Genomic DNA, 13,830 nt, shown 5'->3' with positions numbered 1-13,830 from the left:
TCTCAGCCCTAATCGGACCGAGAAAAGAATCGCAGCATGCTGTGACTGTAATGCAAGACTCTTTCTCTCACTCCCATACAAGTCTATGGAGCGAGAGAAACTTCGCACTGCACTCGCATTACAACGGTGTAATGTGAGTGCAGTGCGAGAATCGCAATTGCCGGCTACTGAGGAGAGAGGGAGATAAATCCCTCTCTACCATCCTCAGTGCCAGCCTGCCCCTCCTCAGCGCTGGCCCGCCCCTCCGCAGCTGTGGTCTGATCGCACAATCGGACCACAGTCGCATGACCCTCACATGACACTTGTCTCCCGCTGTGCTGCAAGACTGAGCAGAGTGTCATGCGAGGACACGCAGTAATCCCCTTGTGGCCTCAGCATAAGCCTAGCTCTGGTCAAGACTTTGATTAGTTAGTATTTATTTTTTATTCTTTTTTATTTTATTTTGGTTTTTGTTTTACTATTGTACAAAACCTAAACTGATTGCAGCCAGTTGTACCAAACCTGCTTTGTGTAGGCTGTGCCTTGCAGGCGGCTAGCGATGTTGAGCGAGATAGTACCCGCCCCTGTCGCACATGCGATATCTGGTGATCGCTGCCGTAGCGAACATTATCGCTACGGCAGCTTCACACGCACATACCTTGTCGGCGTCGTCGCGGTGACGCCGAACACACCTCCCCCTTGAAGGAGGGATTGTTCGACATCACCGCGACGTCACTAAGCGGCCGGCCAATAGAAGCGGAGGGGTGGAAATGATCGGGACATAACAACCCGCCCACCTTCTTCCTTCCGCATTGCCGGTGGATGCAGGTAAGGAGATGTTTGTCATTCCTGCGGCTTCACACACAGCGATGTGTGGTGCTGCAGGAACGACAAACAACATCGTATCTGCAGCTGGAGCGACATTATGAAAATGAACGTCGTGACACAGATCAGCGATTTTTGACTGTTTTGCGCTCGTTCATCGTCGCTCCTAGGATTTACACATTGCGATGTCGTTACCGGCGCCGGATGTGCGTCACAACAACCGTGACCCCGACGGTATATCGGTAGCGATGTCGCAACGTGTAAAGTACCCCTTACAGTCAAAATTTCCTATCAATATGTCTATGGAGTATGGGAGGAAATTGGAGGCCGATGAGGAAACCCACACAAACACAGGAAGAACATACAAACCTTTTCCAAATGTTGGTCTTGGTGGGATTGGAACCCAAGACTCCAGCACTGCAAGACTGCAATGCTAACAACTGAGCCACCATGCATAATAATACAGCTCCTCTATATTACCCCTACATCAATATAATCATACAATGCCTCTATATTACCCCTATATAACTAATCATACAATGCCTCTGTATTACCTTTTATACAGGGAATATTCTAGCTTTCCTGGTGCCTGAGATGAAATTTGAAATCATGCCCCTCTGTGCAGTACAATATAAACCTGAAGTGAATAAACACAATTCCACCATTGTTTTGCATTTGAAGTTTTCATTTTTGGTAAAAGTCAGGTGTAAACATGATTCTCCAGGTCAGCTCAATTATGGAAATATCAAACTTTCATAAACTTTTTTTTTTTTTTTTAGGAATCAAGAGTACATAAATACAGCACCAAAACCACTGTCAGTGCATACATATATCACCAGAACCATCATCAGTGCATAAATACAGCATCTGAACCCTCATTTGTACATGAATACTGAACCACAACCACTATTAGTACTTGAATACTTGCCTCCTGCAAGTTTAAGGCATAGTCCCTTATGCTGTCTGTGGCCCGCTGCTTGCACCCAAAGAATCTCATCTTTATCTCTGCTGCGGTGCGGGTGTCAAAAGTACTCTTTAGCTTGGCCAGTATCTGGGCTGCTGTCCCTTTATCTGTATCAGGCCAGGACTTCGCTTCACGCTGGGCTGCGCCGGCTAGCTGTCCCATTACTATGCCCACCTTCTGGCTCTCAGTCAGAGGATACACCCGGAACAAGCTGTGCAGGCTTTCTCTGAAGTCACTCAAGGTATGGGACTCCCCGGAGTACTGCGGCAGCCATTCTGCTCCTGGTATGTACGGCATGGTGATCGGCATTACCGGCGCTACAGTGGGGGCTGGGGCGACGGCGACTGGGACTACTTCGGCCGGTGCTGCGGCGTCCTGGGCGATGGCAGCCACCTGCTCTCCCTCGGAGTCGGACATCTTCCTCCCCCTTAGTGAACCCTACCAGGCTCCGTTCACTTTTCAAATTTTCTTCCGGGTCGCGCGGGGTTAACAGCGCTCTGCTCTGATGGCGCGCTCCCTTCGCGCTCTTTGTCAGGCACGCCCCCCTTCTTCCTGCGCTCGGCGCGGCTAATGGCGGCGGCAATTTACAACCAGTACACAGTCTTTTACACAGTTCTTCAGGCGCACAGTACCCGGTGTGACCGGGCACGAAATCCTGTTCGTGACGCCAAAGTTGACTCGCCCACCCCAGGGCTGTGGGACACCCGGTGCCGGGCCGGACTAGTCCGGTGGTAGTCAGTGGTGGCTGGGCCCGGCTCCGTTGCCCTGGTGGATGTCAGTTGAATATGTGGCTGATGACTTTAATGTTTGTGTTCGTGATGCCACCTGTGGTATGCGGCTATTAAGCCGCCGCTGCGGTATGAGGCCTCCGGGATAGTATTATGGCAGCAATGGTGGTACTGCTCCCCACAGGTGGAGCAATGCCCGGGGCACAGTTGGTGCTTGTGGAAGTCTATGGTGCTGCGTGACTAACACGGTGCAGGGCCGACCAGCAATGAAAGAAACAGGCACAAACAGTAGTCTCTTTACCTTCTCCTCTTTTACTCGGTAGAAACTTAGTCCAGGGAGACCGTCACAGATGGTAAAGATGATCCGGCCGGCCTGGAAGTGCCTGGGGTGATCTTTGGCCAGTTGAGTATGAGGCCTACTCCTTAATCTTTCTCTGCTGTGTTAGGACACTGCACTTTGGGTTTGCAATTGCCCTCTTGCTGCTGGGACTTGTTGTTCGTCCCCTTTTCTGTGTGGTAGACTGCGCAGGCCCTCTCTGGTGCTTCTCTGCTGGAGCCCACACCAGGCCCTTGGGATGCAGTTGTACCTTCAGATTGCTTCTGGGACAGGGGGCTTACAGCTCTCCTGCCCTCCGGATTCAGCTACCAGGGATGGATTTTATGCCCTGGCAACTACAGACTCCGATGTCCGAGTCCCTGCTGTGCCTCTCTGCTCCCCTTGCTTCACTGGGCCAAGCTATCCCAGCTCTAGGCCCCAGTTTACAAGGCAGCACTACTCTGCGTCTGCACTCTTTCACTCCTGTCTCCAGACTAACTACCACTTCCTCCTTCCAGCCAGACTTAAGGAATGCTCCCTGAAGTTCCAGGTTCAGAGCTCCCCCTGCTGGCCGGAGGGAGAACTGCGGTTGGTGTTACACTTACTGGCCAATAGATCTCCCAATTACCTCCAGGCTCAGCATTAACCCTTTGGGAGGGCAATGCTGTTGTGGCGACCAGGTCCTGGGGCGCCACATGTGTACTTTCTCTCAATTGTTTTTTTATTCTTGATTTGCATCCCGAAAGCAAAAATAAACAATTCAGATACACGGCACTCATGAAACAAACTGTACTGAAGTAGACTTCCAACCCGATGGTACAATATAACAAAGACTCAAAGACAAAGGCTTGGTACTCAATTGTAAATGATGAATAAATTCTAGCTCCATGGATTTATTAAAATCCAGCTTTAATTGAAGATCCATTAATGTAATTTGAAATGTACTTTTATAATTATATTTTATATATATATATATGTATATATATATATATATTTTTTACTTCCATGAATCTGGACAAGATACTTATTTCTTTTCAACCAATAATGAAAACTCTGGCTTCAAAGGGAACCTGTCACCAGGTTTTTCCCTTATGACCTGCGGCCACCACCACTGAGCTCTTATATACAGCATTCCAGAATACTGTATATAAGAGCCCAGGGTGCTCTGTCTAACGTAAAAAACAGCTTTTTATTATACTCACCTGGGGGCGATCCGGTCCTATGGCCGTTGCTGGTCTTGGTCCAGCGCCTCCTCTCTCCCCTCCATCGCCATCCTCCTTCATAGGTCCTTGTGTATGACGCATTCACTCCTACATCATCTACACAGAGACCTCCATTGCACTCCTACGCAGGTGCTTCTTGATCTGCCCGTTGAAGGTAGAGCAAAGTACTGTAATGTGCAGGTGCGGGGAAAGGTCAAAGAAAAGGTGCACATGCGCACTACAATACTTTGATGTGCTGTCAGCCGGGCAGATCAAAGTGCGTGGGATTACAATGGCGGCTTCTGTGTGGATGACATAGGATGCATCATCCACACGGGGAGGATGGTTACTGCACAGGATAGAGGAGGCGCAGGACCCAAGACCAGTGACACCCATCGGTCTGAACCGCCTCCTAGGTGAGTATAATAAAGGTCTTTTTCGTGTTATACAGAGCGTCATGGGCTCTTATATACAGCATTCCTGAATACTGTATATAAGAGCTCACTGGTGGTGGCCGCAGCTCATAAAGGAAAAGCCTGGTGGCAGGTTCCCTTTAAATTACCAACAGGGTTATATGATGTTGTGCAGCTTATTCATCTATTGCCCCCTTTACTAATAAGAGACATATCAGGGATACTGCTGCTCCATTCCATACATACATTTTAATAGGGGTCTGAGTAATAAACATTGAAGAAATATCAATCCGCCACTAACTTGCCATTTTTAGACATTTTTTTCATCTTATCAACACATCTCATACCAATCTAGAGTCAAGATTTTAATCTACATAACTTCTGCTATTTCAATTAAATTTCCCTGATGCGTCATACAGTATATATTCAGCCCCTCTGTATTACACATTACACAACCAGCCACTATATCATCTCCTCCCTCACATCCAAACTATTCCCTTTATTACCCCTGTAACTTACCTCTGCCTGGGCAGCGCAGAATGACGCAGAGACCTGGGGAAGAAAAAAATCTGTTACATGTAGCTGTCATGTGTAGACAAGCAGACTTCAGGCACTGTGCTGTAGGGGACATATTATGGCCGTTGCCTCCAAACTCCTTGTGGTTATGCTATACCAAACTTAAATAACCACCAGGGTCCAAATGGAGCACATATGGTCACTGAAAGCCTTAAGGCCCCATCACACGGGACGATATATCGTGTGATCGCTTAAGCGATCGCACCCATCCCCGTCGTTTGTGCGTCACGGGCAATTTGTTGCCCGTGGCGCACAAAGTCATTTACCCCCATCACACGTACTTACCTCCCGAACGACCTCGCTGTGGGCGGCGAACATCCTTTTCCTGAAGGGGGAGGGACGTTCGGCGTCACAGCGACGTCACACAGCGGGCGCCCAATAGAAGCGGAGGGGCGGAGATGAGCAAGACGTAACATCCCGCCCACCTTCTTCCTTCCGCATTGCCGGCGGGATGCAGGTAAGCTATGTTTGTCGCTCCCGGGGTGTCACACGGAGCGATGTGTGCTGCCTCGGGAACGACGAACAACCTGCATCCAGGAATTTGACCGATATTATGAAAATGAACGACGTGTCAACGAGCAACGATAAGGTGAGTATTTTTGCTCGTTCACAGTCGCTCGTAGCTGTCTCACACTACGATATGTCAAACGATGCCGGATGTGCGTCACGGAATCCGTGACCCCGCCCACAGCGAGGTCGTTCGGGAGGTAAGTACGTGTGACGGGGGTAAACAACTTTGTGCGCCACGGGCAACAAATTGCCCGTGACGCACAAACAACGGGGGCGGGTATACCGTCCCGTATGACGGGGCCTTTAGCCTAACAGATATTACATATGTGTTAATGAGAATAGAGTGCATATAAAAAGTCTACACACCCCTGTTAAAATGCTGTGTTTCTGTCATGTAAAAGAATCATACCAAGAAGAATCATTTAGAACTTTTTCCACTTTTACTGTCATCCATATTCTGTGCAAATCCATTAAGAAACAAACAGAAATCATTTTAAGGGGGAAAATAAAAATATCAAAACTAGAATAATGTGGTTGTATAAGTGTGAACACCCTCTTCTAAGGCCGGTTTCACACATCCGGCTTTTTGCCGGATGCGGCGCTCTCCCGTACAGTTAATACAGTACAATGACAGCGCAACAAGCGCCGGTCACATGCTGTCATGTGACCGGCGCATGTGACCCGGAAGTTACAGCGCTGTCATTGTACTGTATTAACCGCATCCGGCAAAACGGCAAAAAGCCGGATGTGTGAAACCGGCCTAACAGGGGATGTGATTGTGTTGAAAATTTGCCAATCACATTTATACTCATGTTACCTAGTAGTGAGTACAAGGCTGCCATCATTTACAGTGATTTGATTAGCTACATATAAAATGTAACTGTTAAGTAGGATATTCACTACATTTTCTTAATTGCATTTTACAGTAAAAGTAATGGTCCCTAAACAGCATACAACACAGCAAAGGGATCTCATTGTAGAAAGTTATTAATCAGGAGAGAGGTAATTTTTTTTTATTAAGCATTAGATATATCATGGAGCACTGTAGAGATGTCATCAAGAAGTGGTTTCAACTTAGCACAACAGTGACATTATTTACAACTGGATGTCCCTCAAAATTAGAGAAGAAGGTGTGACGCCCTGGACAAGCCAGGGGTCACAGGTAATGACATCACCACACCCTACACCCCGGTTAGGCACATCAAAGCTAGACCCAAAAATCCTTGTTGCCTTCCTCCAGGGGCTGATGTTCACACCAGGGGGTGGGCCAGGCGGTTGGTCCCGCTCACCAAGGAGATCACAGTCCTGGAGTCGGGAAAAGAGAGCAGACTAGTTTTGGACGTGAGAGTGTGAGGAGTAAAGTGATAGTAGAGCAACTATCTGACCGCGTCCGGGTGTGTGCCCCGGACAGAGACAGCAAGGTTAGCAGACGGCGGTGACCGTCTGCAGGAGTGGCCTATTGGAGTTGCCGTAAGGACCGTGGACGGGCGGTGGCCCGGCGGTACCGGACCGGTACACAAGGAGAAGCCAGCACCATTGGCAGGGGCCTTTCGGACCCCGGCAAGGCTTGGAGTCGCCGTGAATTTGCCAAATCCTTCAGTGAAGGGGACCTCCGGGTTTCCAAACAACTAAGTCCCGATTGAAGGCAACAGTCCAACCGTATGAGAGAGACACCGCCACCGCCAAGGCACCAGTTTCTCAGGGCCAGCGCCTGCAGGCAAAGAGGGGCTCCTCCGGCCCATATCCAAGCCGGGGAGCGGGTTACTGGTGGGAACCCATTGGAACCAACAGAAGTACTAGGTGCAGCGAAAGAGACAGTCACCGTTAACTACCGGGGAAAAGCAACAGCAGCCGTCCGTGGGAACCGTCTTTCCAGCCGTGTGTTTTACCGAGAACTGTGTCATCGTCTCAGGCTGAGTGAGTACCACCGTGCCGTGCGGCACAGCGCTGCCCCCCTCGCGACCCTGCACCTCACCAGGCCCCGCAACCGGCCTGTCATCACCCATCCTCCACCCCATCACTGGGCCCCGGGACAACCAACCCCTACCCACGGAGGGGAGAACTAACAACTCAGCTGCTCCCTGTCACCGCTCCCGGGATCCCCATACAGAGCAGCGGTGGTGTTACCAAAAATCACCACAACCGTGGGTGGCGTCACGGACAATAACCAAATCTCCACCACCAATCCACCCCTTTCACTCACGGGCGTGGAGCGCCGCTCGAGTCCCCGGGATCCGGCACACCGCTCGAGCCACCACCGAGCAGCGGCAGCCGCAGCAGCAGCGGCCGGACCCGAGCAGTGGGAGAGTGCGGCGTCCCCTCCTCCGCCCGCGACAAAGGCAAGAAGAAAATTAGTCCAGGAGTCTGCGAAAAGACCTACAGCAACATTAAAGGAGCTGCAGGAATTTTTGGCAAGGAATGGTTGTGTACTTCATGAGCTAACAATTTCCCCTATTCTTCATATGTCTGGCCTGTGGGGTAGGCTGGCAGGAGTGGAGCCTTTTTTTTTACAAGGAAAAACATCCAAGCCTGGATATGTTTTGCCAAAACCTACATTAAGCCTTACAAAAGCAGTTGAGAAAATGTGCTATGGTCTGATAAGACCAAGATTGAACTTTTTTGGCTGTAATTCCAAAACATGTGTCTGGTGCAAAGCCAATAGTGTTCATCACCAAAAGAACACTATACACACAGTGAAGCATGATGGAAGCAGCATTATGATTTGGGGCTTTTTTCGGCAGCAGGAACTGGAAACTTCATTGAATTGAGGAAATAAAGATCCAACTATCAGTCAATTTTGCAGAACAATCTTCAGGCCTTTGCAAAAAAAAAAGAGGATTAGGAGGAATTTCCCCTATGAAAATTTGTGGATGACCTGAAGCGGGCGCTTCCATTCTGACAGATTTGGAGTTACTGCAAGGCTGAGTGGGCAAAGATCGCAAATTCTAGACGTGTCTGCTGATAGACTCCAACCCAAAAAAAACTGAATGCTGTCATAAATTCAAAGGTACTTCAACAGTATTAGTTTAGGGGTGTGTATAAATATGCAACCACCTAATTTTAGTTCTTTTTTTTTTCCACCTGAAAAGATTTCATTGTATTTCATTGTGAATTGAACAGATTATGGCTGACATTACAAGTGAAAAATTACTAAAATTATTCTGCTTGCTATGATTATTTTTTTTTTACATATTTGTTTATTTTACTTGTATATACATAAATAATGAACCCTATTCACACACAGCAGGGGGAATTTTGGAATGATTACTGTAGTGGTTCAATGAAAAAATGTGGGAAAATCGTTCCTTTTTTATACCCAGGTGCAAAAAAATGCAAATAAAACCAGCCTGTCGGTAAAAAAGTGAGTCATGCAAATAATGGTTTGCTTCTGAAAAAAAATAAAAAAAAAAATACAGCCATTTCAAAGCAGTAGAGCATAAAGTCTTCCCAGTTCGGTTCTTCTCATCTTTCATGTACAGTTACTTATGCCCCAGAACAGCTGCTGGAAATGATATCTGCTAAGGCCACATGAAAATGACTATATCTGTGGGGCTTGTATCTCATGGACTCCAAATATGCAGTAACAGATTTCATTGGAACCAGGAATAGCTTGGATGGAAAAAAAAATCAGAAGGCTTAATTGGATGTCATCTATTGTGCCCAAGTTTTTCTAAATACATTTTTGTTTTAGTGAAACCTGCCCTTAAAATTTTGGACCTTATAGAAGTATATACAACAAGTTATTATTCTTTAGGCTCATACTATGATCACGGAAAGGTCTGCAAAACAAAACTGTATGGGGCCCATGATGTATGTAGCTTTTCCATAAGCATGATGTCTAATATTAAATAATGACTAAGGCACGGGCGAAACGCGCGTCGGTATGGGCACAACTCACCAAAGGGAGTTTCTGCTATTCACAGGTATATACTTTACCTACCCTGCTCAGTATGGGTATTATTATTATTATTATTATTATTATTATTATTATTATTATTAGTAGTAGTAGCTCGCCATTTATTCTATAGTGCTTTACATGTGAAAAAGAGAAATACATAGACAAGTACAATAATCATGAACATTTCATAACACCGTTATTGTATGATCACTGATATCTAGACACATGTCTAATGATTAGCAATGATGGTGTGTATTTTAGCTTGTCTACACTTTATTGGCTTTGTTTCTAGGCTACATGCAATTTATACAACTATTTTGCTATCTAAGTCAACCATGATGGATGCTTACGGAGCATTTTTCCTTTTCTCCTTCCCCCACTCCTGGTTGTTATACTTATGTGACGATTTTAATTCATTTTATTTACATTTTGTGTGGATCCGCTATCTATCAATTGCCTAGAATAGATGAAGTATATCTATTCTTTATATAAGTATAAAGGGTTCTTTACAGTTAGAGCAGTCAGACTGTGGAATGCCGACCACAAGAGGTAGTAATGGCAGATACTATAACAGCTTTTAAAAAAGGGCTGGATGATTTCCTCAGTACACACAACATTGTGGGTTATAAGTGACTTAGGGACAAAATGTAGAACTGGTGGAGGAAGGTTGAAGTAGATGGACTTAGGTCTTTTTTCAACCTATGTAACTTTTTTTCATCAATTATTTGTTTTATTATTGCCCATATGGTCTTTTTTTGTTCTTTGGTTTTACTAATATTAACCAACAAATGATTCTAGCATTCACACAGCTGTATAACTTTTCGCTTTCTCTCGCCAGGTGCAAAAAGCAAAAAAATAAGCCATAAGTCACACAACAATGCACAAAGATGGATATTATCAATTATACACTAATACTTAAAATAGCCCAGGGCTATTCAGTGACCCTTTATACCAGGAGTCTCTGTAAGAAAAAGTGGCCAATGCTCACGGAACCCAATGGAACTTATCGGTACCTGCTTAGACGGCAGCCAAAGCGTCCCTCTAGATTGAGCCAGGAATTAGGATCCCAAGAATAGACCTAGAGTGACCCTCAGGAGAAAGCCCCCAACCAGAAATAATCCACTGATAGAGAAGTTCTTGATATACTTCCATTAGACATCACCAAAACATTTAGTATTGTAACGACATCTAGAGACATGTTCCATACAGATATTTCAGCCTTAATACCCCTCATCAGTGAAAGGTAGAGAAACCATAACCCTAAAAAAGTTGGGATGGAGGTGAGCTAATCAGTAAGGGTATAATGATGGGACGTTTGGGCTCATCCCAAATCCTTATAATCTTCTGTGTATATGCTAGGAAATACAATTTAGCTCTCTTGGGTACTGACAATTACAAAAGTTTCATTTATACAAGTACTAAATGATCAAGCACTAGGATCATATAAAAGAATACCTTTGCCATTTTGGAAATACATAAGTAATTGTAGCTCAGTTCTCGATCTCCTACGATTGAATTCGGCTGTCTCAAGTTTTGGAAGAAAATGTTAAAATCCAGCTACCCACCATAAATCAGGAGTCGTCTTGAGCTCTGCATTGTGACCAGAGATGAGGAGAAGTGAGAGAGATAATAGAGAAACATCCTCTACACCCATCTCCACTCTTGTGATAACCCCACTTGTTACATAGCACTTCCTTCTGCATAAACAGTAACTCATTAGTAAAAAAAAAATGTTATATGTTGTGAAAGTCCAGCTCTGTAGAGTGGCTACATGGCCAAGTGGTGGTGGGCAGCTACTTAGTGGACAAATCAGAGTAATCCTTTACTACTAGTATGTCTATGGGGAAATAGGTGCATATAGAATTAAAAAACTGTTCTGTTTTTGTTAGTAAAGTGCACAAGTGGTAAATAATGAAATGAAAAGGTCTTACTTAATCTACTGCATCTGACCCGCACGCTTCTTGTACAGACCAGAGGTCCCAGCTGCGCTGCCCTTAAAGGGAACCTGTCACCAGATTTGGCAACTATAAGCTGCGGCCACCATCAGTGGGCTCTTACAGTTAGGTCCAGAAATATTTGGACAGTGACACAATTTTCGCGAGTTGGGCGCTGCATGCCACCACATTGGATTTGAAATGAAACCTCTACAACAGAATTCAAGTGCAGATTGTAACGTTTAATTTGAAGGTTTGAACAAAAATATCTGATAGAAATTGTAGGAATTGTACACATTTCTTTACAAACACTCCACATTTTAGGAGGTCAAAAGTAATTGGACAAATAAACCAAACCCAAACAAAATATTTTTATTTTCAATATTTTGTTGCGAATCCTTTGGAGGCAATCACTGCCTTAAGTCTGGAACCCATGGACATCACCAAACGCTGGGTTTCCTCCTTCCTAATGCTTTGCCAGGCCTTTACAGCCGCAGCCTTCAGGTCTTGCTTGTTTGTGGGTCTTTCCGTCTTAAGTCAAGTGAAATGCATGCTCAATTGGGTTAAGATCTGGTGATTGACTTGGCCATTGCAGAATGTTCCACTTTTTTGCACTCATGAACTCCTGGGTAGCTTTGGCTGTATGCTTGGGGTCATTGTCCATCTGTACTATGAAGCGCCGTCCGATCAACTTTGCGGCATTTGGCTGAATCTGGGCTGAAAGTATATCCCGGTACACTTCAGAATTCATCCGGCTACTCTTGTCTGCTGTTATGTCATCAATAAACACAAGTGACCCAGTGCCATTGAAAGCCATGCATGCCCATGCCATCAAGTTGCCTCCACCATGTTTTACAGAGGATGTGGTGTGCCTTGGATCATGTGCCGTTCCCTTTCTTCTCCACACTTTTTTCTTCCCATCATTCTGGTACAGGTTGATCTTTGTCTCATCTGTCCATAGAATACTTTTCCAGAACTGAGCTGGCTTCATGAGGTGTTTTTCAGCAAATTTAACTTTGGCCTGTCTATTTTTGGAATTGATGAATGGTTTGCATCTAGATGTGAACCCTCTGTATTTACTTTCATGGAGTCTTCTCTTTACTGTTGACTTAGAGACAGATACACCTACTTCACTGAGAGTGTTCTGGACTTCAGTTGATGTTGTGAACGGGTTCTTCTTCACCAAAGAAAGTATGCGGCGATCATCCACCACTGTTGTCATCCGTGGACGCCCAGGCCTTTTTGAGTTCCCAAGCTCACCAGTCAATTCCTTTTTTCTCAGAATGTACCCGACTGTTGATTTTGCTACTCCAAGCATGTCTGCTATCTCTCTGATGGATTTTTTCTTTTTTTCAGCCTCAGGATGTTCTGCTTCACCTCAATTGAGAGTTCCTTAGACCGCATGTTGTCTGGTCACAGCAACAGCTTCCAAATTAAAAACCACACACCTGTAATCAACCCCAGACCTTTTAACTACTTCATTGATTACAGGTTAACGAGGGAGACGCCTTCAGAGTTAATTGCAGCCCTTAGAGTCCCTTGTCCAATTACTTTTGGTCCCTTGAAAAAGAGGAGGCTATGCATTACAGAGCTACGATTCCTAAACCCTTTCTCCGATTTGGATGTGAAAACTCTCATACTGCAGCTGGGAGTGTGCACTTTCAGCCCATATTATATATATAATTGTATTTCTGAACATGTTTTTGTAAACAGCTAAAATAACAAAACTTGTGTCACTGTCCAAATATTTCTGGACCTAACTGTATATACACCATTCTACCCATTCTAACATGCTGTATATAAGAGCCCAGGCCGCTGTGTAGAACGTAAAAATCACTTTATAATACTCACCTGAGGTGTGGTGCAGACTGGTCGGATGGGTGTCTCCATTCTCCGGTACCGGCGCCTCCTCTTTCGGCCATCTTTGTCCTTCTGAAGCCTGGGTGCATGACGCGTCCTATGTCATCCACAAAAGCCGACACTGGGGTCCTGCGCAGGCGCACTTTGATCTGCCCTGAGCAGGACAGATCAAAGTATTGTTGTGCCACTGCGTGGGACTTCATGACAGTTTTACCTTAGATAGAGGTACAAGTGCATCTCAATAAATTAGAATATCATCAAAAAGTTCATTTATTTCAGTAATTTAATACAAAAAGGGAAACACATATATTATATAAAGTCATTACACACAGAGGAATGTATTTCAAGTGTTTATTTCTGTTAATGTTCATGATTATGCCTTACAACCAATGAAAGCCCAAAAGTCGTTATCTCAGAAATCTAGAATAGTTACCACAAAACACCTGCAAAAGCTTCCTAAGCATTTAAAATGGTCCCTTAGTTTTGTTCAGTAGGTTACACAATCATGAGGAAGCATGCTGACTTGACAAATGTCCAGAAGGCAGTCATTGACACGTTCCACAAGGAGGGTAAGCCACAGAAGGTCATTGCTAAAGAAGCTGGCTGATCACAGAGTGCTGTATCC

General features: G+C 45.3%; 1 protein-coding gene across 3 annotated transcripts in view; it reads right to left on the bottom strand.

Annotated features, from left to right (window-relative positions):
• The window catches only part of LOC142304183 (adhesion G protein-coupled receptor E3-like), a 125,369-nt gene extending 114,359 nt beyond the window's left edge, over window positions 1-11,010 (bottom strand). For all 3 annotated transcript variants that reach the window (XM_075346308.1, XM_075346309.1, XM_075346310.1), the window contains exons 1-2: window positions 10,977-11,010; window positions 4,947-4,979 (exon numbers count right to left, since the gene is read on the bottom strand). In XM_075346308.1, the coding sequence (XP_075202423.1) occupies window positions 4,947-4,979; window positions 10,977-11,007 (64 nt within the window). In that variant the 5' untranslated portion in view covers window positions 11,008-11,010. The remainder of the gene's footprint in view (window positions 1-4,946; window positions 4,980-10,976) is intronic.
• Window positions 11,011-13,830: the final 2,820 nt, after the last annotated feature.

This window comes from Anomaloglossus baeobatrachus, chromosome 4, assembly GCF_048569485.1.
Source record: "Anomaloglossus baeobatrachus isolate aAnoBae1 chromosome 4, aAnoBae1.hap1, whole genome shotgun sequence".
Taxonomy (NCBI): domain Eukaryota; kingdom Metazoa; phylum Chordata; class Amphibia; order Anura; family Aromobatidae; genus Anomaloglossus; species Anomaloglossus baeobatrachus.
The sequence above is the reverse complement of the archived record's forward strand: the minus strand, read 5'-3'. Positions and strand labels throughout refer to the sequence as shown.